This window comes from Leucopleurus acutus (genome assembly GCF_964270905.1).
Source record: "Leucopleurus acutus genome assembly, chromosome: X".
In the NCBI taxonomy this organism is placed as follows: domain Eukaryota; kingdom Metazoa; phylum Chordata; class Mammalia; order Artiodactyla; family Delphinidae; genus Leucopleurus; species Leucopleurus acutus.
The window spans coordinates 131,353,972-131,378,853 of record NC_139148.1 but is presented as its reverse complement, the minus strand read 5'-3'; the positions used below and the strand labels follow the sequence as shown (position 1 = coordinate 131,378,853).

The following is a 24,882-nucleotide window of genomic DNA, read 5'->3' as shown; positions in this document are numbered from 1 at the left end:
TATGCAAAAGTGAGTTTTAATTACTAAAATCAGACAGTTCTTGTCCTGAGGACCGTTTAGCCCAAGGGCAGATTTTAATTCTTGCTTCCATTCCTCGCAGAGGCCAGATGTACCACAAGTCTTGATACCACATGTGAGTTAAAACTTCAGTGTGCAGTCTTTCAGCATCTATTCAGGCCACTCTGGCTTTGTTGTGTCTTTCTTTTTGGCACTTGGGTTTTTTTTTCTTCTTTATACGTTTTCAGTTATGTATTTAAAATGTTTAAAAATATTATTATCTATTGTTTCTATTAGTGGGTAGACCTGCTCATTTCAACTCAAATTAACATGCTAGCAGAAATCTCCTGAACCTTTTTTTTTTTTTTTTTTTTTTTTTTTGTGGTACGCGGGCCTCTCACTGTTGTGGCCTCTCCGGTTGCGGAGCACAGGCTCCAGACGTGCAGGCTCAGCGGTCATGGCTCACGGGCCCAGCCGCTCTGCAGCATGTGGGATCTTCCTGGACCGGGGCACGAACCTGTGTCCCCTGCATCGGCAGGCGGACTCTCAACCACTGCGCCACCAGGGAAGCCCTCCTGAACCTATTTTTGTTGTAAAAAGTTGTGTGAATCTTAAACTTATAAGAGGTGCAAATTTAGTTTTCACTTATTGAGAAACTTTATATGTACATATAAATTTGTAGAGCCATTGTAATAACGACACGATTACCAATATGTGCCTTGTTATACTTCTAATCAAGCTATTTTGGGGTTTGGGTGTGGGTAGGTGTGAAACATTTGAAAGATATGCCCATTCTGCCAGGAGAGATATTCAAATATAAATGGACAGTGACTGTAGAAGATGGGCCAACTAAATCAGATCCTCGGTGCCTGACCCGGTATTACTCAAGCTTCGTTAATCTAGAGAGAGATCTAGCTTCAGGACTCATTGGCCCTCTCCTCATCTGCTACAAAGAATCTGTAGATCAAAGAGGAAACCAGGTGAGTTCATCTCTTCCCAAGTGCTGGGTCTGAAGCTAAAATGGAATGATGATGCACATGAACTTGCAGATAGTATTTCCTATATTCTCTCAGTGTACATCACCTATAGCCTGCAGAAAATATAGTAGTCTGCACTATTGAGCAAAAAAAGAAATGAGCTGGGTTTCTCACTGCTTTTATTGAATTTGACTTTGGTGTAATAAACTTGCCTGCTGGATGGATAGGAGAGCCCGGGCCCTAGATTATTTCTATAATACTCATTCTCAGTCTAAAATTCCTCTCTCTGTAAGTGATCTTGCCCATTTTTACATGATCAGTTACCACCTATTTTCAGATGACCCACAAATGTATACGATAGCTTAGGCGTCACCCCTGGACGTCTCACTGTGGGAGATTCAAAGACACCTCAAAATGAACACATGTGCAGCATCTAGCATAGTGTGCGGTATTTTAGTAGGAGTTCAGTAAATATTTGTTGAGCAAAATTCAAGGCAATATGTAAAATATTTCAGAATATGGTTAGAATTTGGACCACTTCTGCCATTTTAGAAAAAATTAAGTTAAATACTCTGAATTTAAAAAGCTTGATTCTTCACAAAAACTCATTGCTTGGCTGCAAAATAACTCATTGCCATATTGCTGAGGCTTGACTACATGTCCATTTGGTTGTTTATGATATATAGGATTCCTACTAGTCTGAAAACATTTTATGAACTTTAATGCAGGTAAAACACGTGGCACACAAACCCAGAGAGGCATCAGTTTGGCCAAGTATCTTTCCTAATTTTTCCTAATTATAGTTTTCCATCAGTTTTTGGAAGAGGACTGAAATGTACCTATATTCTCCAATCTCCTCCCCTCAGCATTTTAATTTCTGTAGTAATAGTTTACACAAGATGAAATTTATACATATTAGTGAAGTTTATACATTAATTCTTAGCGGATTCAATTAGCAAGTGACTAACTCATAACTTCGGTTCATATACAAACAGCTCCTCCCCCCCAAAAAACTTTCAACTTTGTAAACATAAAAGTGTTAGTGTTAGTAAACATTTTATGGTTCATCTTAGCTTTGTTATTTTACTTATTTTGTATTTTTAGTTTTTCACAGATTGGTAGTCTTGTGGAAGGGCATTTGCTAGATGAAAGTTTAGGGAAGGCATTCACCTTACTTGATTTGACTAAATTGTTTAAGAAAGACATTGAATAATCACTTGGGTCTTTAAAGAGTGAAAATTCTCTAATCTAAACATGGAGAGAATGAGGCTACAGACTCTCCCAAAACAATCAGCCAGCATATAGCCTTGGGTCCAGAAGAAACTAAGTTTAATGGGTCCAGTTACCCTCTTGCCCTGAGGACACATTTGCTCTATACATATACTCACCGCTCCCAGGCCCTGGGACATGCCATAATAGTGACCCTAGGGAGAAATGGCATTGAACCAGAGGATTGTAGATACATCATATGCATGCCATCACTTCCATCATAGACTGCTAATTTCTACCTGACAATACTAGTAGCATTTCTTTCTTCCTTTCATTCCATGTAATTAATAGATGATGTCAGACAAGAGAAATGTCATCCTGTTTTCTGTATTTGATGAGAATCAAAGCTGGTACCTCACAGAGAATATTCAGCGCTTCCTCCCCAATGCAGATGGAGTGCAGCCCCAGGATCCAGAGTTCCAAGTCTCCAACATCATGCACAGTAAGTAAAGCAGCACTTGAGTCCAGTGGGTAATGGATAAAGGGAAACTGAAGACACCAAATTGATGTGCAGTTAATTTATATGCCATATAAGAGTCATATTTCCTTAAACATTATTACATATGAACATATGCAATTGTATATAAATGCATAAATATCATATAATGCATATATTTTCTTTTAGAAGGCATCAAATATTCAGTGAAGTTTATTTTTAAAGGATAAATCAGACACACAGTTTTCATTTACCCAAACATACATAAGCCATCCTTAATATGAAATGTGCTCAATCAGTAAATTACACATGAAATACAAAGGGAATGCAATTTTACATATGTAAAAAACTTGCCAGCTATAACAATTTAACAGTCAAATTAATCACGACATTGTACATTTAAAAAAATCCCAACATCTTTTTTTTGCAGCTTTATTGAGGTATAATTGACAAATAAAAATTGTACATATTTAAAGTGTACAACATGATCTTTTTGATATTTATTTGGCTTCCCCTTCCCTCTTATCTTCTCTCCTCCTTCCATATTATACCTTTCCACTAATCATTTTGTGTCCAGTAGCCCATGTTAAAACATATTTTTCTATGATTATATAATAATATATAAACACATATACGGGGCTTCCCTGGTGGCACAGTGGTTGAGAGTCCGCCTGCCCATGCAGCGGACACGGGTTCGTGCCCTGGTCTGGGAAGATCCCACATGCCGCGGAGCGGCTGGGCCCGTGAGCCATGGTCGCTGAGCCTGCGCGTCCAGAGCCTGTGCTCTGCAACGGGAGAGGCCACAACAGTGAGAGGCCCACACACCGCAAAAAAAAAAAAACAAAAATAAAACAAAAACATATATGTTGTATTAGTCTGCTAGGCTTGCCATAACAGAGTCCCAGAGACTGGGTGGCTTCAACAGTAGACATTTATTTCCTCATAAGTCTAGAGGCCAGAAGTCCGAGATCAAGGTGTCAACAGGATTGGTTTCTTCTGAGGTCCCTCTCCTTGGCTTATAGGTGGTCTTTCCTTTGTGTGTGCACATGTCTGTGTACGAATTTCCTCTTATAAGGACACGAATCATATAGGGTTAGGGCCCACCCTAATGACCTCATTTTAAAGAACTACCTGTCTAAAGACCCTATCTCTGAATGCAGTCACATTCTGAGGTACTAGGGGTTAGAACCTTCAACATATGAATTTGGGTGGGAGCATATATGTGTATGTGTTTATATACACACACAAGTCAGAATGGTCAAAAATTTGATAAAAAATGTCAGTCTCACTACAGAGAAATGCAAAATAGAATACCATTGCGATAACAATTAATACCTGTCAGACTGGCAAAATTATAATATAATTATTACTAGTGGGCTTGTGAGTAAAAGAGTATTAGCATACAGTGCTAGTGGATAACTAACACAGTCTTTTTGAAACCAATCTGATTGAAACCGTTAAAATTAAAAATATATGCGTTTTGCAGTTCTGGTTCTGTTTAAGATGGAATCACCCTGTCTATCCTACTGAATGATAGTTAAGGATTGTTCCATACGAAATGCATGGAGCAGCTATCTGAGAACCCTGAAAAGTAGTTGGCAGCAGGTAAATTGGGGAAGGAAACTAGAAAGATTTAAAAGCATGCAGATTGGAAGTAAAGAAATAAAGCTGAATATGACATGATTATCTACATAGAAAATCTCAAGATCACCACAAAAAAGCTCCTAGAACTAATAAATGAGTTTAGTCTGATTGCAGAATACAAAGTTGACATACCAAAGTCAGTCATATCTCTATGTAACAATAGCCAACTATTGGAAACTTAAATTACAAAAATAATACCATTTATAATAGCTCAAAAAATGAAATACTTAGGCCTAAATCTAACAAAACATGCAGGATCCGTACACTGAAAATTAGAAAACACTGATGAAAGGAATTTTAAAAGACCTAAATAAGTGGAGAGACATGCAACATTCATGGATTGGAAGACTCAATAGAGTGAAGATGTCAGCTATTCCCAAATTGATCTATAGGTTTAATGCAATTCCTATTAAAATCCCAGGAGGATTTTTTTTGTTGGTAGGGAAAAGTATATTGTAAAATTTATATGGAAAGCCAAAGGCATTAGAATAGCCAAAACAATTTTGAAAAAGAAAAATGGAATTGGAGGACTCATATTACCTGATTTTAAGACTTACTATAAAGCTACAGTAACCAAGGTAGCATTGTATTGACAAAGATGAATGACATAGAATATATAGTGCAGAAATAGACCCACACATATATGACTAATTGATTTTTGATGAAGATGGAAATGCAATTCAATGGAGAAAGAATAGTCTTTTCAACAGATAGTGTTGGAACAATTAGTCACCCATATACAAAAAGATGAACCTCAACCTAAATCTCACACTTAAAGATTAACTTAAAATGGATCATAGATCTAAATGTATAATGTAGGGGCTTCCCTGGTGGTGCAGTGGTTAAGAATCCGCCTGCCAATGCAGGGGACATGGGTTCGAGCCCTGGTCCGGGAAGATCCCACATGCTGTGGAGCAACTAAGCCCGTGCACCACAACTACTGAGTCTGTGCTCTAGAGCCCGTGAGCCACAGCTACTGAGCCCGTGTGCCACAACTACTGAAGCCCACGTACCTAGAGCCCGTGCTCCGCGACAAGAGGAGCCACCACAATGAGAAGCCCACGCACCATAACAAAGAGTAGCCCCCGCTCGCCACAACTAGAGAAAGCCCGTGCACAGCAACAAAGACCCAACACAGCCATAAATAAATAAATAAATAAATTTATATTTAAAAATATAAATGTATAATGTAAAACGACAAAAAGTTTCAAAGAAAACATAGAAGGAAATTTTCATGACCTGGAGTTAGGCAAAGGGTTCTGATAAATGACACCAAAATCAAAATTAATAGAAGGAAAAACTTGATAAATTGGATTTCATCAAATGAAAAACTTTTGCTCTACACAGGATATTGTTAAAGAGAATGAAAAGACAAGCCACAGATTGGTAGAAAATATTTGCAAATCACATATCCATATGTAAACTCTCAGACTCAGCAGTAAGAAAACAAACAGATGCCTAAAACTGTGCAAAAGAAGATATATGGGAGGCACACAAGCATATGGAAAGATACTCATCATTGGCCATTAAGGAAATGCATATTAAACCAGAGTGAGATACTGCTACATGTCTGTTTGAACAGCTAAAATGAAACAAAACGGACAATATTAAATATGCTGGCAAGAGTGCAGAGCAACAGGAGCTCTCATGCATTGCTGGTGGGCGTGTACAATGGTTTAGTCACTCTGGAAGACAGTTTGGCAAATGCAAATCAAAACCACAATGAAATATCACCTCACACCTGTTAGAATGCCTGTTATCAAAATCACAGAAGATTACAAGTGTTGCAAGGATGTGCAGAATGGGAACCCTTGTATATTGTTGGTGGCTATGTAAGTTGGCACAGCCATTATGGAAAACAGTATGGAGGTTCCTCAAAAATTAATCATAGAACTACCATATGATCCAGCAATCCCACTCCTGGGTATTTACCCTAGAGAAATAAAAACTTAGGTTCACACAAAAACCTGTTCATGAATGTATACAGCAGCTCTATCCATAATTGCTAAAACTTGGAAATAATCAGAGAACCTGGAGCCAGCTCCAAACCTCTGAGCCTTGAGCCAGGGACTCTCTGCCAAGCAGCCCCAGGAAGGAAAGCCATATGAATAGAGGAGAAACCTCCCAAGGATGACTCTGCCAATCAGGAGGAGCCAATGGCCAGAGCAAATCTGTGCGGAGACCCTGGGAGAATCTGTGCTGAGGACGAGATCCCATTAGACCATCTCTCTCTCGCGCGCGCTCTCTCTCTCTCTCTCTCTCTCTCTCTCTCTCTCTCTCTCTCTCTCTCTCTCTCTCTCTCTCTCTCTCTCTCTCTCTCCTCTTTCTTTCGGCTGCACCGCCTGGCATGCAGGATCTTAGTTCCCCTGAACAGGGATTGAACCTGTGCCCACTGCAGTGGAAGCACAGAGTCTTAACCACTGGACCACCAGGGAAGTCCTAGACCATCTCCCTCTTAAATGGGGAGTTTATCCTATCTACATGGGATTTATTTACAGTAATTTGTGTTTCCTTTTTTTCTAAATTTTTAGTATTTTCTCCTTTATTTTTTGATCAATTAAGTGTTTTTAAATTCCGATTTTTCTTTACTATTTTGGGAGTTATGCACACGTCTTTTCCCATTGCGGGGGTAATACCTTTGAAATTTTACCCTTTATACACAGACTGTTGTTGTTTGTTTTGTTTTGTTTCCAGCATTATTAATATAAAATTGTCATATAAAATTGTATAAAAGTTTAAGGTGTATAACACATAGTGTTAGCTAACACCTCCACCAGATCACATAATTACCATTTCTTTTTTGTGGTGAGAACATTTCATATCTACTCTCTTAGCAAGTTTCAAGTATATAATACAGTATTATTAACAAAATCACCATGCTGATCCCCAGAACTTATTCCTCTTACATAGCTGGAAGTTTGTATCCTTTGACCAACATCTGTCCATTTCCCACACACACACACCCCAGCCCCTCGTAACCACAATTCTACTCTCTGTTTCTATGAGTTCATGTTTTTTAGATTCCACATATAAGTGGAATCATACAGTATTTCTCTTTCTCTGACTTATTTCACTGAGGATCACATTTCCCTGATGATTAGTGCTGTTGAGCATCTTTTCATGTACCAGTTGACCATTTGTATGTCTTCTTTGGGAAAATGTCTATTCAGTTCCCCTGCCCATTTTTAAAATCAAATTGTTTTTGCTTGTTTGTTTGTTTTGTTATTAAGTTGTATGAGTTCTTTATATATTTTGGACATTAATCCCTTATCAGATACATGCTTTGGAAATATTTTCTCCCATTCCATAGGTGGTTGCCTTTTCATTCTGTTGATCGTTTCTTTTGCTGTGCAGAAGATTTTTAGTTTGATGTAGTCCCACTTATTAATTTTTACTTTTGTTGCTTGTGCTTTAGGTGTCACATCCAAAAAATCATTGCAAAGACAAGTTTCCCTATGTTTTCTAGGAGTTTTACAATTTCAGGTCTTACGCTTGTCTTTAATCCATTTCAAGTTAATTTTTGTGTATCATGTAATGTAAAGGTCCAAATTCATTCTTCAGCATGTGGCTATTCAGTTTTCCCAGAACCATTTATTGAAGAGACTGTCCTTTCCCCATTGAGTATTCTTGGCTCTCTTGTCATTTATCAGTTGGCCATATATGTGAGAGTTTCCTTCTGGGCTCTTGATTCTTTTCCATTGATTTATGTGTCTATTTTTATGCGAGTGCCATACTATTTTGATCACTACAAAGGTAGTGTAGTTTGAAATCAGGAAGTGTGAGGCCTCCAGCTTTGTTATTCTTTCTCAGGATTGCTTTGGCTATTCAGGGTCTTTTGTGGTCCCATATGAATAGTCATATTTTCCACCAGCGTTTACCAAATAGTTCGTTCTTTCTGCTACTGTTTTGGGGTGCTCTCTTTGTCATATATTAAATTTCCATTTATATCTGTGTCTGTTTCTGGACTCTGTATTCTGATTGACATAATCATCTATACCTGCATTCAGACCATGCTTTTAATTACAATAACTTTAAAATATCTTTTAACACTTTGTAGGGCAAGAAACTTTGATTCTCAAATAGTTGCACTAAGCTAGTGTCTGAGCATTGCTTAGTGGATTTGTGGGCCTCCACCTTGCAGAGTAAACAAATGTTTATTGAATGGATGGACAGATAGATGTATGGAAGAGGCTTTCAGAAACAATTCTGTTTATAAATTGAAATCTGTGTTACTTTTACTTACTTTTTATTTAGAAATAATTTCAAACTTTCAGAAATGCTGCAAGAATAGGTATATATATATATAGATATATAGGTATATATATATACCCTTAATGGGTATATATATACCTTTTATCCAGATTCACTCATTTTTAAGATTTTGCTATTTTTGCTTTATCATTCTCTCTTTCTTCTATATATACTTTTTATTACTTATTTTCAACTTGAGAATAGCTTGTAGATATTGTGCCCCTTTATCTCTTAATACTTCATTGTGTATTTCCTATGAATAAAGATATTTGCTTATATAACCAAAGTGCAGTTATGAAATCCAGAAAATATAACAGTGATAGAATACATTATCTAACACATTTATACAATAACCTTACCTAATTGGTAGCCAATATTCCAGTTGTATCCATCAGTGCTGTATTTTGTAGCATTTCCTCTCTCTGTTTCAGGGTCTAGTCATGGATCTAGTTGTCCTGCTTCTTTGAAACCTGTTTCCTTGCATTTGGAACACTAGCAGATACTAATTTTGATCACCAGATCAAGAGTTTTTTTCTGGTTTTTTCCTCCGTGTGGTTATTATTTTTCTCCTTGCAGCTAATAAGCAGTGTATAGGGAGATACTCTGAGAGCATGCAAACGTCCTGCTGCTCATCAGCCTGCGCCCACCATACAGCGTCTAAATCCATCAGTACTGTGATGGTCTGTGACTCTCCGCACTTTGACATTGGAACCTAGCTGATCAAGTATTAACAATTTACTTTTTTGAAAGGTATAATGTTATCTCTTCTTGGGAATAAGGTAACGGGCATAACATATAATCATTTCTAATCAGATCATGACAGTCCAAAGTAATACATGCAGGTACTGCTAAAATCTTTTATGCTCCATTCTCTTTACAGGCATCAATGGCTATGTTTTTGATAGCTTGCAACTGTCGGTTTGTTTGCATGAGGTGGCATACTGGTACATTCTAAGTGTTGGAGCACAGACTGACTTCCTGTCTGTCTTTTTCTCTGGATATACCTTCAAACACAAAATGGTCTATGAAGACACACTTACCCTATTCCCCTTCTCAGGAGAAACTGTCTTCATGTCAATGGAAAACCCAGGTTAGTTATTTATATTATTCTTTTACTAACAGTGGTGTTTGCTTCACTAGCCATTCACATGTTCTTTTGCCCACTAGCTTACATTTGGGTAGATACTAAATGGTTCAAGTGATTTTGATAATTACAAGGCATTTTAAAGACAACACCACATCAAGTATTTAAGTTAAAAGTCTTTGTTCTAAAAAGTGCTTTTACTTGCCATCAGCCAAAAGTTTAAGTGTGTTTACTAAACTGTAGTGGTGAATATACATTTATACATGCAGTTAACACACAGGGACTAAACGTGTTTCCGTGTGCCTTGTGAACATTGGTATTGCTGGGAAGTACATCATTATCTCCTTTTGCACACATAACATCAAACCACTGTGCAGCCTTCTGGACGAATGTGGCTGTCAGCTTCTCGCCCTCTCTCTCCCTCCATAACTACCACAAGGCTTTTTTTTTTTTAACATCTTTATTGGGGTATAATTGCTTTACAATGGTGTGTTAGTTTCTGCTTTATAACAAAGTGAATCAGTTATACATATACATATGTTCCCATATCTCTTCCCTCTTGCGTCTCCCTCCCTCCCACCCTCCCTATCCCACCCCTCTAGGTGGTCACAAAGCACCCAGCTGATCTCCCTGTGCTATGCGGCTGCTTCCCACTAGCTATCTACCTTACGTTTGGTAGTGTATATATGTCCATGCCTCTCTCTCGCTTTGTCACAGCTCACCCTTCCCCCTCCCCATATCCTCAAGTCCGTTCTCTAGTAGGTCTGTGTCTTTATTCCTGTCTTACCCCTAGGTTCTTCATGACATTTTCTTTCTTAAATTCCATATATATGTGTTAGCATACGGTATTTGTCTCTCTCTTTCTGACTTACTTCACTCTGTATGACAGACTCTAGGTCTATCCACCTCATTACAAATAGCTCAATTTCGTTTCTTTTTATGGCTGAGTAATATTCCATTGTATATATGTGCCACATCTTCTTTATCCATTCATCTGATGATGGACACTTAGGTTGTTTCCATCTCCTGGCTATTGTAAAGAGAGCTGCAGTGAACATTTTGGTACATGACTCTTTTAGAATTATGGTTTTCTCAGGGTATATGCCCAGTAGTGGGATTGCTGGGTCATATGGTAGTTCTATTTGTAGTTTTTTAAGGAACCTCCATACTGTTCTCCATAGTGGCTGTACCGATTCACATTCCCACCAGCAGTGCAAGAGTGTTCCCTTTTCTCCACACCCTCTCCAGCATTTATTGTTTCTAGATTTTTTGATGATGGCCATTCTGACTGGTGTGAGATGATATCTCATTGCTTTTGAGAGCACCAGCCCAGTGTACAGGAGGAACAGAGGCCCGGCCTAAATCTAACACACACTGTTGCAGCTGAGTAACAAGGGCTCCTCGTCCCTCCCACCCCCATCATCTGCAGAGGGAAGCACATAAAACTACCTACACACTGTAGTTATTCTCTTACACTTATGGCTTTTCTGGAGATAAATTCTCATGGGGAAATTTCTTGGGAATAAAAACCAATCTCAGCATATAAAAATATAGATTCACCTTCCTACCCAGAAATTTATCTTACTTCAAGAAATGCAGTTTTGTAAGAAGTGAGTGAAGAACCTGACAAAACTCCAGTAACACCTCTGAAAGTATCTTGTTTATTCGTGTTTATGTCTTTGTTATCTGTTTTCCAGCTAAGTTGTAAGGTCTCTAAGGACAGGGACCTTGTTATCTTGCTCATCGCTGAATCCCGAATGTTTACAGTGCCTGGCCTATAGTAGACGCTTAATAAACATTTTTTTCGATGAATGAATGAATTAAATACCTGCAAAAATATTAGAAAACAGTATGCATAATATGGTTGTAATTGTCGAAACCGAAGAAAGAAAGTGTGTGTGTGTGTGTGTGTGTGTGTGTGTGTAGGCAGAGAAAGATATTTAAAATATCAATATTTTGAGAAGCTTTTAAACTACTTTGGTGATCACTTAAATTCTAAAGACAAATTAAAACTCTGCTTTATGTGTCTTGAGGGAAAAGTCTGATCCCTTTTATTTGTCCTTTTGTGTCTGGCTTATCTCACTTGGCATAATTTTCACTCAGCCAGAGTCATCCACGTTGTGATATGTGTCAGTGCATCATTCTTTTTTTTTTAATTTTATTTATTTATTTTTAAAATTTATTTATTTTCGGCTGCATTGGGTCTTTCGTTGCTGCGTGCGGGCTTTCTCTAGCTGCGGCGAATGGGGACTACTCTTCGTTGCGGTGTGCGGGGTTCTCATTGCGGTGGCTTCTCTTGCTGCAGAGCACGGGCTCCAGGTGCGCGGGCTTCAGTAGTTGTGGCGCACGGGCTTAGTTGCTCCGCGGCATGTGGGGTCTTCCCGGACCAGGGCTCAAACCCGTGTCCCCGGCATTGGCAGGTGGATTCTTAACCACTGCGCCGCCAGGGAATTCCCTATCAGTACATCATTCTTGCAGCTCACTTTACACCCTGCTTTAACCGCATATCACCACAAAAAGATGATAATTATGTGATGTGATAAAGGCACATAGCTACCACTATGATGGTAATCCATATTGCAATATATAAATGTATCAAATCAATACACTGTAAAGGTTAAACTTATACAGTGGGGTATCTATCAATTATATCTCAATAAAAAAAGAAACTAGTGAGCAGGTTGGTCACCTATTTCTGTAAATAACGTTTTGCTGGAACATATACACAAAAGACATACAATTAATTGTTGTATATTGACCTTGTATCTTGCAGCCTTGCTAAATTCACTGTAAGACCTGGCAGTTATTTTATAGAGTCCCATAAGATTTTCTTGTACACAATCAAATTGTTGCAAATATTGACAGTTTCAGCTTTTCCTTTCCAACACTTATGCCTTTTAATTCTTTTTTTCTGTGCCTTAATTTTGAATAAAACTGGTAAGAGCAGGGAAAAATCCCACATATCAGAAGTTTTGATGAGTCATTTTTATTATCAATTATATTAAAATATTGGAAATATTTTCTAATATCCATTGTGACTTCTTTTATTCATAATTATTAAAACTGGTTTACTAAATTCCTAAACATATGGATATTTTCTAGTTTTCTGTTGCTCATTTCGTATTTTTACTTCGCTGTGGTCATATAACATACTCTACATGATTTCAGTTCTTTGAAATGTGCTGAGACTTGCTTTATGCCCGGCATATGGTTTACTTTGGCTAATGGCTCGTTGGAACTTAAGATGAATGTGTCTTTGCAGTTGTTAGGTGCACTGTCCCATGTATGTCAAGTTGCTTTATCATTTTGTTAAAATCCTTATACGTTTACTGATGTGTTGTCTGCTTCTTGCAGTTACTGAGAGACTCTGTTAAGAGCTCTACCTGTAATTGTTGGGTTTGTTGTTTCAAAATAAATGAGGCAAAATAGAATCAGGTGCTTACAAATTTAATCTTGTTAAATTAACCACGTTATCATTGTGAAATGTCCTTCTTTTTCTGAAGTAGTACTTGTTGCCATAATATCTGCTTTTTCTGAAATTTATGTGCCTCAATCACCTTTATTCTGGTTAATGTTTGTGTGGTATATACTTCTTCCATTCTGGTACTTTCAACCTATCTATGCGCTTGCATTTATAGTGTATCTCCTTAACACTTCTTATAGTGCACATCTGCTAGTTAATTAATTTTATCAGGTTTTGCTTGTCTAAAAAGTCTTCATTTCTCCTGAAATTGTGAATAATATTTGCACTGTGTACATACCAATGAAAATAGCTCTTGGACAAATCTAGAACAGAATGAAGAAGTATCAGAAACACTGTGGAGCACAAAGATGAGGATGGCCAAATAGAAGAGCGTATCAAAAATTTGATTTGTGTCATTCTGTCCCTCAGTCTGAAGCAGCTTGGTGCCAAAGGGGATCCCCTCTAAGGGATTTCTTCCCATGGGGAAAGGACAACAGGAGAACTGTAACACCTCTTGTCACCACCAGGAACACCAGCAGCCTTCACCACCTGATGAACCTGCTCAGAGTCCAAGCCGCCTCATTCCCCCCAGAGGAGGAGCTGCATCCTCCCCTCAGGGCTTAGGCCTCCCCCAGCACCCACCATCTTCAGGGCTTGAGTTGCTGGTGTGCTTGCAACTCAGAGCCTGAGGACCCCATCATCCCTGGGGCCCATGTTGCTGCTCTACCTTGCCCCTCCAAGCACCAAGACACCACTGCACCCCACCCACCAGGACCTGAGCTGATGTGGCATGCCCTAAGAGAATGTGGACCCCAGCTTCATTGGCGATCTGTGCATGCCTGTGCCTTGGAAACTGGCACCACTACAGCAGATGTGCTCACACTCCAAGCTCAGGAACCATGAACTACACTGTCACTCTGAGCACCTGCACCCCAAACACTGGCACCACCATCAATGCATGTATATCTCTGTCCCAGAACCCAGCACTGCCATCAAGGCCTGTGTGCTCACATGCCAGACACAGCACCAAGAAGAATCCCCTCAGCTAGGACCTCAGTCTGTGGGTGAAAAGATGATCAAGAGGACCCCAGCATCCTTTGCCATCTAGGAGGCCAACAACCCTCGCCACTACTTCCATCACAGACACTCACAGCCTTGACCATCAAGGACCCTCCACAGTCTTCACTGACATTGACCTCAACTGACAGAACTGCATGGAGACTATGCTGTTGTGCCCTCCCTGGAACTGGAGCTGCTGAACTGCAGAAGAAAGAAAGAGAGAAAGAGGGAGGGAGGCAGGAAGGGAGGAAGAAAGGAAAGAAAGGAAGAAAGGAAGGAAGGAAGGAAGGAAGGAACCCAGAAATCCTGGAGCTAAAGAATATAATGAACGAAATGAAAAATGCAATAGAGAGCTTCAACAACATACTTGATTAAGCAGAAGAAACAATCTGCAAACTCAAAGATAAATCTTTTGAAATTATCCAGTCAAGAGGAGAAAAAAAGGAATGAAGAAAGCCTACAGGATTTATGGAATACCATTAAATTTTTCCAGAGAAGACATACAAGTGACCAACAGGTATATGAAAATGTTCTCAACATCGCTAATCATCAGGGAAATGCAAATCAAAACCACAGTGAGATACCAGCTCAGACCTGTCAAAATGGCTATTATCAAAAAAATCACATGATAATAAGTGTTGGCAAAGATGTGGAGAAAGGGGAATCCTTGGGACTTGCCTGATGGTCCAGTGGTTAAGACTCCATGCTCCCAATGCAGGGGGCCTGGGTTCAATCCCTGGTCAGGGAACTAGATCCTGCATGCCACAACTAAGATCCCACATGTTGCAACTAAAGATCCTGCATGCCGCAACTAAAGATCCCGCACGTCACAATGAAGATCCTGTGTGCCACAACTAAGACGCAGCACAGCCAAATACATAAATAAATATTTTTTTAAAAAGAAAGAAAGAAAGAAAAGGGCATCCTTGTGCATTGTTGGTGGGAATATAAATTGGTGCAGCCATTATGGAGAACAGTATGGAGGTTCCTCAAAAAATTAAAAATAGAACTACCATATGATCCAGCAATCCCACTTCTGGTATACATACAAAGGAAATGAAATCAGGATCTTGAAGAGATATCTGCACTCCCATGTTTATTGCAACATTCACAATAGCCAAAACATGGAAACAACCTAAGTGTCCATTGGTGAATGAATGGAAAAGTAGAAAGACCCTGAGCTCACCTGCTCTCACAGGCACACCAAATCACAACTATTTTCAGAACAACCATCAGTGGAAAAGACTGGAACCTACCAGAAAAGATTGTCTACAACTAAAGATATAAAGAAGGAACCACAATAAGATGGGTAGGAGGGGCATCATCATGATATAGTCAAATCCCATACCCCTGGGTGGACAATCCACAAACAGCAGGATAAGTACCATTGCAGAGGTTCTCCCCAAGGAGATAGGGGTCTGACCCCATGTTGGGCTCCATAGCCTGTGGGTCATATACTGGGAAAACGAGCCCCCAGAGCATTTGGCTTTGAAGACCAGAAGGGCTTACTCTCGAGAGTCCCAGAGAGCTGTGGGAAGTAGAAACTGTACTCTTTGCTCTGGGATCCAGGGCAGAAGCAGTAATAGGAGCCTGGGTCAGAGCTACCTGCTGATCTGGAGAGTCTCCCAGAGAGGTAGGAGGCAACTGCAGCTCACCCTGGGGACGCAGACACTGGTGGCAGCCATTTGGGGAGCTGATTCTACCAGGAGGACACTGGTGCTGGTAAGCACCATTGTGAAATCCTCCCTCTAGCTTATAAGCCTCAGGACCCATCCCTGCCTGTAGGCAAAAGTGCTGAGACACCTCATGCCAAGCAACTAACTGGGCATGGGCACAGCCCCACCCACCAACAGACAGGCTGCCTTAAGACCCCCTGAGCCCACAGCTGCCCCTGGACATGGCCCTGTCCACCAGAGGGCACAGGATCTGCCCCACAAACCAGTGTGCAGGCACCAGACCAGGGACCTCCAGCCAGAGACCCTGGGACCCAGCTTCACCCACCAGTGGGCAGGCACCAGCCCCAGAATCCCCTGGACTCTGGCCCTGCCCTCCAGCGAGCCTGCTGTAGCCTTGGGACCAGCTTCACCCACCAGCAGGTGTCACTCTTTGTCACCATTTGCTATCACTATTTGCAGATGACATGACACTATACATAGAAAATCCTAAAGACACCACCAAAAAACTACTAGAGCTCATCAATTAATTCAGTAAAGTTGTAGGGTCCAAAAATAATATACAGAAAATCTGTTGCATTTCTATACACTAACAACAAACTATCAGAAAGAGAAATTAAGGAAACAGTCCCATTTACAATCACATAATAAAGAATAAAATACCTAGGAATAAACCTGCTTAAGGAGGCAAAAGACCTGTACTCAGAAATCTATAAGATGCTGATGAAAGAAATCAAAGATGACACAAACAGATGGAAAGATATACCATGTTCTTGGATTAGAAGAATCAATATTGTCAAAATGACTCTACTACCCAAGGCAATCTACAGATCCAATGCAATCCCTATCAAATTACCAATATCATTTTTCACAGAACTAGAACAAAAAATTTTTAAATCTATATGTAAACACAAAAGATAATGAATAGCCAAAACAAAAAACAGAAATATAGATCAATGGAACACGATAGAGAGCCCAGAAATAAACCCACACACTTCTGGTCAATCTACAATGAAGGGTGCAAGAATATACAATGGAGAAAAGACTGTCCCTTCAATAAGTAGAGCTGGGAAAACTGGACAGATACATGTAAGAGAATGATATTAGAAATTCTCTAAGACCATATACGAAAATAAACTCAAAATAAATTAAAGACCTAAATGTGAGACCAGATACGATAAAACTCCTAGAAAAAAACATAGATGAGACACTCTATGACATAAATAGTAGCAATATTTTTTTGGATCTGTCTCTTAAAGGAGATAAAAGCAAAAATAAACAAATGGGACCTAATTAAACTTAAAGCTTTTGCACAGCAAAGGAAACCATCGACAAAACAAAAACAAAAAGACCACCTACTGGGACTTCCCTGGTGGTCCAGTGGTTAAGGATCCGCCTTCCAATGCAGGGGATGTGGGTTCGATCCCTGGTCAGGGAACTAAGATCCCACATGCCACGGGGCAACTAACCCCATGTGTGCTCTAGAGCCCATGCGCCACAACTAGAGAGAAGCCCGCCTGCCACAACAAAAGATCCCACATACTGACACTAAGACCCAATGCAGCCAAATAAATAAATATTTTTATAGAAAGACAACTTACTGAATGGGAGAAAATATTTGCAAATGATATGACCAACAAGTGGTTAATATCCAAAATATGTATAAACAGCTCACACAACTCAACATCAAAAAAACAAACAACCCAATTTAAAGAATGGTCAGAAAGCCTGAATAGACATTTTTCCAAGGAAGACTTACAGATGGCTGAGAGGCACATGAAAAGGTGCTCACCATCATTAATCATCAGAGAAATGCAAATCAAAACCGCAATGAGGTATCACCTCACACTTGTCAGAATGGCCATCATCAAAAAGACAACAAATAGCAGATGTTGGCAAGGAAATGGAAAAATGAAAGGCTAACACAATATTGGTGGGAATGCAAATTGGTGCAGCCACCATGGAAAACAGTATGGAGGGTTCTCAAAGAACTAAAAATAGAACTACTGTATGACCCAGCAATTCCACTCCTGGGTATATATCCAAAAAAAAAAAAGAAAACTCTAACTGAAAAAAAAGATGTGTACCCCAATGTTCATAGCAGCATTATTTACAATTGCCAACCTAAGTGTCCATCAACAGATGGATATATATATATATATATATATATATATATATATATATATATACACACACACATACATACATACATATACACAATGGAATATATATATATATATATATATATATATATATACACACACAATGGAATACTACTCAGTCATTGAAAAATGAAGTTTTGCCCTTTGCAGCAACATGGATGGACTTGGAGTGTATTATGCTAAGTGAAATATGTGAGACAGAGAAAGACAAATACTGTATGATATCACTTATATGTGGAATCTAAAAAATACGACTAACTAGTGAAGATAACAAAAAAGCAGCGGACTCACAGATATAGAGAAAAAACTAGTGGTTACCAGTGGAGAGAGGGAAGGGGGGAGGGGCACGATAGGGAAAGGGGATTAAGAGGTACAAACTACTATGTATAAAATAAATAAGCTACAAGGATATATACTATGACACAGGGAATATAGCCAATATTTTGTAATAATGATAAATGGAGGGCATTATGCTAAGTGAAATAAGCCAGACCAAGAAAAATATTGTATGGAATCACTACTGTGGGAAATCTTTTTGAAAAAAAGAAAAAGTAGAACTCACAGAAACAGATAGTAGAATGGTGATTATATCATGTTTTGTAATCTTTTTTCCCCTCACTTAATAATGTATTTGATGTTTTTCTATATCACTAAATATAGATGAACATCATCATTTAAAAAAATTGGTTAATATTCCATGCTAGGGATATTGCACATGCTATCATTAAAGAGCTCTTGCCTAATGAAGCCTGAGGTGTGCTCCTACCCACTTGTGATCAGCTGGGCTCTGTCTCTCTAGGTTACTTTGATAGGAACTAGCTCCAGGATTGAACATCAACCTAAAAAATTAATTAGTTCATTGAAAGCCCCAGTTATATCACTGAGGTTGGAGGCAGGTCCGTATAGTTGTAGTGCTGACCAAATCTCAAACTTGGCCAGGCGTCTTATGCCTGTTTCGGAAGTTGGAGTGGGAGATTGGCAGCTGAGGTGTCTCCAAGGGAAATATAAGTTAATTTTCTTTGCATCTGTGGTTATATCTCCTTCCTTATTTCAAATTTTATATGTGTGGAATTTCTTATTTTTATTTGGTTATTTATTTTATTGAGTTTTAATCAGAATCAACTCTTCTTTAAGCTCTTGGATTGAAATTTATTAATTACTATAATGTTTTAATTTATTTTTATTCACACATGTAATACAAAAATATGTTCTCCTTACAAAAATTCAACCAGTACAGATATAACTAAAGTTCCTCTTGATCACTATTCCCAATCCCAGGCCCTTCTCAGAGTATGGTGGATGTCATTCTAGACCTGTTTATGGAGTTTCATTTCCCCTTTTCTCACCCAATTACTGTCTTCCTCAGGAAAAGGAAGTATTAGATTTATCTAAGTTGTAACAGTGGAATTTTTAAAGTGAAAAACCTTATTTAAATTACTCATTTCAGCTCCAGTCCTGGTCTACTCTGACCCAACATGGTTTTATACCATCAAAAATATGCTTTAGGGCTTTCCTGGTGGCACAGTGATTGGGAGTCCGCCCGCCGATGCAGGGGACACGGGTTCGTGCCCCAGTCCAGGAAGATCCCACATGCCGCAGAGCGGCTGAGCCCGTGAGCCATGGTCGCTGAGCCTGCACATCTGGAGCCTGTGCTCCACAACGGGAGAGGCCACAACAGTGAGAGGCCCGCGTACCGCAAAAAAAAAAAAAAAAAAAAAATATGCTTTAAATATCATGAAATTGGGTTTTTGTATCCCATGTCTTCGTATTTTTTAATATACTCCTTTATTTTGGTAGAAGACATTCTCTAATCACTTCCTGAGCATGGCTGAATTAGAGGTAGATATTCTGAATCCTTGTATATTAGAAAATCTCTTTATTCTCATTTCCCATTCGAGTGATTATCTGGCTGCACATAGATTGCAGTGTGCATTAATTCCAGAATGTTTGACCACAGGAACCTTTTCCATGGGCATCCCATTGTCTCATAGGGCTCTGTGGAAATATACTTTGAGAAAAGTTTTCTCTTTGAGGAAAAGCTGTATTCAGTTAAGATTTTGCTTGCAAATATTGTGACTTGATGAGACTGTTCAGGTACCTGATGGATAGCTTAGTAAAGGTGTATTTGTTTTCATTTATGTTTATGCATATACTTTACCACCATGAAATTCTTTTACTCAGATAATCCTGTTCATAGTAGAAATTAATATTGCTAGAACTGTGGTGGGATTTTATGTTATTTGTATCCTAAACCTAAGTCCTGCTCCCTTGTCACCAAAGAGTTCTGTGTGACTAGTAAGACTCTCCACTATTGTGTATAATTACATTTCTCCATTTTTATCCATATATATATATATATATATTCATTTTAAATCGCAGCCCTTTCTTGTGGTCACAAACAGATATACCACAACAGCAGCAATGCAAAACCACTTTTACTACCATTGTTGTACTACTGTTCCATGTGTCAGGGACTTAACCTAACAACCTGCTATATAATGGTACTGAGTAGTATTTTTTCATTTATCTGGGAATAGAAGAGAACCTCTAACACAGATCTTGCTTGGGACCTGGGTTATGAGTAACCAGAGTCTTATTCTTCCTCATCTCCAGGTCTGTGGGTTCTGGGGTGCCACAACTCAGACTTTCGGAACAGAGGCATGACAGCCTTACTGAAGGTTTATAGTTGTGACAGGAACACTGGTGATTATTATGAGGATACATATGAAGATATTCCAACCTTCTTGCTGAATGAAAACAATGTCATTGAACCCAGAAGCTTCTCCCAGAATTCAAGGCACCCTAGCACTAGGCAAATGCAATTCAAAGCCACCACAACTCCAGAAAATGATGTAGAGAAGACTGACCCTCAGTCTGGAGAGAGAATGCAGCTGCTTAAAGAACAAAGTGTCTCCTCTAGTGATTTGTTGGTGCTCTTGGGACAGAATCCTACTCCACATGGATTATCCTTATCTGATCTCCAAGAAGCCAGAAATAAGGCTAATGATCATTTACCTAGAGCAATAGAAAGAAACAAGCGCCCGTCTGAAGTGGCACATCTCACACCAGAGCTCCATCACAGTGGGAAAAGAGTATCTACGCCTGAGCCAGAGCTGCCGTTAAGATTGAATGAGAATTTGGGGACAACTATAACAGTAGAGTTGAAGAAACTTGATTTTAAAATTTCTAGTTCATCGAACAACCTAATGACTCCACCAACAATTCCATCAGACAAGTTGTCAGCAGGTACTGAAAAGACAGGTTCCTTAGGACCCCCAAATATGCCAGTTAATTTTAGTAGTCAATTAGGTGCCAATGTATTTGGCAAAAATTCATCTCACTTTATTGGGTCTGGTGTACCTTTGGGCTTGAGTAAAGAAGATAATGATTCCAAGTCATTAGAAGCAGTTTTAACAAATAGTCAAGAAAGTTCACTGGGAGAAAATGTATTATCAGTGGAGAGTGATAGGTTATTTAAAGAGGAAAGAGTTCGTGGACCTGCTTCATTGACCAAAGATGATGCTTTATTTCAAGTTAATATCTCTTTAGTAAAGACAAACAAGGCACCAGTTAACTCAACAACTAATACAAAGACTCACATTGATGACCCAGCATTATTAATTGATAATAGTACATCAGTCTTGCAAGATATTATGTTAGAAAGTAATACTGAGTTTCAAGAAGTAACTTCCTTAATTCATGATGAAATGTTTATGGACAAAAATACTACAGCTTTGGGACTAAATCATGTGTCAAATAAAACTAATTCGTCAAAAAATATGGAAATGATCCACCAAAACAAAGAAGGCTCTGTGCCACTAGATGCAGAATATCCAGATACATCGTTCTTCAAGACTCTGTTCTTGCCAGATTCAACAAATTGGATAAAAAGGACCCATGGCAAGAACTCCTTAAGTTCTGGGCAAAGGCCCAATCCAAAGCAATTAACATCTTCGGGATCAGAAAAATCTGTGAAAGATCAGAATTTCTTGTCAGAGAAGAATAAGGTGGTAGTAGGAGAGGATGAATTTAGCAAGGGCACAGGTCTTAAAGCGATGATTTTTCCAAATAGCAAGAACGTATTTCTTACTAACTTGGCTAATGTCCAAGAAAATGATACACAGAATCAAGAAAAAAAGTCTCAGGAAGAGATAGAAAGGAAAGAAAAATTAATCCAAGAGAATGTAGTTTTGCCTCAGGTGTATACAGTGACTGGAACTAAGAATTTTCTGAAGAACCTTTTTTCACTAAGCACTAAGCAAAATGTAGAAGGTTTAGATGAGGAGACATATTCTCCAGTACTTCAAGACACCAGGTCATTGAATGGCTCAGCAAAAAGAGCAGGGATTCACATGGCCCATTTCTCAAAAAGAAGGGAGGAAGCAAACTTGGAAGACTTGGGAAATCAAACAAAGAAAATGCTAGATAAATATCCAAGCACCACAAAGATGTCTCCTATTCCAAGTCAGCAGAAGGCTATACCTCAACGTGATAAGCGGGATTTGAAACAATTCAGACTCCCACTGGAAGAAATAAAGCTTGAAAGGGGGGTAACTTTGAATGACACCTCAACTCAGTGGTCCAAAAACATGAAATATTTGACCCAGGGCACCGTCACACAGATAGAGTACAACAGGAAGGAGAAAAGGGCCATTATTCAGTCATTCTTATCAGATTGTTCTATGAGGAGTCATGACATTCAAACAAATGGCTCTGCATTACCCATTGCACAGGTATCAGTATTCCCATCAATTAGACCTACAGATGTGACCAAGATTCCATCCCGAGACAACTCTTCTCATCCTCCAGCATCCGCCTGTAGTTATAGCTTTGTGGAAAGGAGTTCTGGGGTCCAAGAAAGCAGTCATTTCTTACAAGGAGCCAAGAGAAATAACCTTTCTTTAGCCTTCCTAACCTTGGAAGTAATTGGAGGTCAAAGAAATATCAGCGCCCTAGGGAAACGGGCCACAAACTTACTCATGTACAAGAAACTTGAGAACACTGTTCTCTTGAAACCAGGATTGCCTGAAGCATCTGGCAAAGTTGTTCATCAGGAAGACTTTTTCCATACAAAAACTAGCAATGGTTCTCCTGCCCACCTGGATCTCAGGGAAGAGATATTCCTTCAGAAAACACAGGGACTTGTTAAACTGAATAAAGTAAATAGGCCTGGAAAAGTGCCCTTTCTGAAATGGGCAACAGAAAGCTCTGAAAATACTCCCCCCAAGCTGCTGGGTCCCCTTGCTTGGGATAACCAATATGCTACCCTGATACCAAGAGAAGAGAAATCCCTAGAGAAGTCACAAAAACACAGAGCTTTTAAGACAAAAGACATCATTTTGCCCCTGGACCCTTGTGAAAACAATCATTCAATAGCAGCAATAAATGAAGTACAAGATAAGACCCAAAGAGAAGCCACCTGGGTAAAGCAAGGAGGGACTGGAAGGTTGTGGTCTCAAAATCCAACAGTCTTGAAACGCCATCAAAGGGAAATAACCCTTACTACTCTTCAGCCAGAGGAAGACAAAATTGACTATGATGACACTTTCTCACTTGATACGAAGAGAGAAGATTTTGACATTTATGATGAGGGTGAAAATCAGGACCCCCGCAGCTTTCAAAAGAGAACGCGACACTATTTTATTGCTGCAGTGGAGCGGCTCTGGGATTATGGGATGAATAGATCCCCCCATGCACTAAGAAACAGGTATGGGTGCATTGATTATTCCTTTGTCCTACTTTTGTGACCTTTGATTTTACCAGGTGCTGAAACAATAGGAAAGGCACAACCAGCAGTGAGACTCCAAAGACTGAGGAAACTGAGAACCAGATGGCACTAACAATGAGAGCTACGGGATGGTAAACCAGAGGGCATGAAACTCACTCTGGTGGGATGGCGAAGAAGAGGGGTCTACAAAAGGGTAGGGGGTCAGAAACAGCCATGGGGAGCAGGAAGAAAGTCAGCCTCACCTATCAGCCCTATGAGCTGCAGGGTAAGGTTTAGTCTCCTGAGAGAGCCCTGATAGAGGCAGGAGGAAGCAGTGAAGTGTGTGGTAAAGAGATTGAGGATGCAGGGAAAGTTGTTTTCCATAGTACTGGGGATCCAGAGGGCAAAGTGGGAGGATTTGATTGTTAGGGGAGCAGAGGGAGGTTGGGCAGGGGAGAGAAAGCACAGAGACACTTGGAAGGTAAACATAAGGAGAGTCAATCAGTCGACCAATATTTATTGAGCACCTGTTATATGCCAGACACTTGCATAGACACTGGAGTGCAGCAAAGTAGGAGCCTACATTCTACCTGGGAGAGCAAGGGACAATAAATTAGTAGAAAACTAAATAGGGGAATCTTGGTGCCGTTCAAAAGGTAGACTTGAATAATATGGTAGAGTGACGGGGGTGTTACTTTAGCTGTAACGGTCAGAGAAATTCTCTTTGTGGAGTTGAGACCTAAATGATGATAAGAGGTCAGCTAACAGAGGTCTGAGAGAAGACATTTCCGGCAGAGGGAACAGGAAATGCAAAGGCCCTGAGAATGAAACAAGTTTAGCATGTTTGAGGAACAAAAAAGGACCAACATGAATGTAGTACAGTAAGGAAGTGTGTGCAGGGGTAGGGAGATGAGGTGGCAGAGATGAGCAGTGGTCAGATAATATAGGACCTAGAGGAAGGGTAGATGCTATCCCTCTTCATTAGTCATTGTCACTTCCCAGCCTTGCTTTCTACCTCAAATGAGCCCTTATTGCTGCACAGCAACCGTAGAATATTTCCTGCTCTCCTGGACCTCTATCTTACATTTTCTGCTTTTTCCCTAAGTCTCCAACACGTTTTGCCCATTCTCCAACACCCCTTCTCACTCCTAGCTGATGCT

General features: G+C 39.5%; 1 protein-coding gene across 1 annotated transcript in view; it reads left to right on the top strand.

Annotated features, from left to right (window-relative positions):
• Window positions 1-24,882, top strand: part of F8 (coagulation factor VIII) — a gene marked incomplete at its 3' end in the record, with an annotated part of 118,257 nt that overhangs the window by 42,462 nt on the left and 50,913 nt on the right. Inside the window, exons 11-14 of the mRNA XM_082865421.1 lie at window positions 763-977; window positions 2,535-2,685; window positions 9,455-9,664; window positions 20,629-23,722. Coding sequence (XP_082721547.1) covers window positions 763-977; window positions 2,535-2,685; window positions 9,455-9,664; window positions 20,629-23,722 — 3,670 coding nt within the window. The remainder of the gene's footprint in view (window positions 1-762; window positions 978-2,534; window positions 2,686-9,454; window positions 9,665-20,628; window positions 23,723-24,882) is intronic.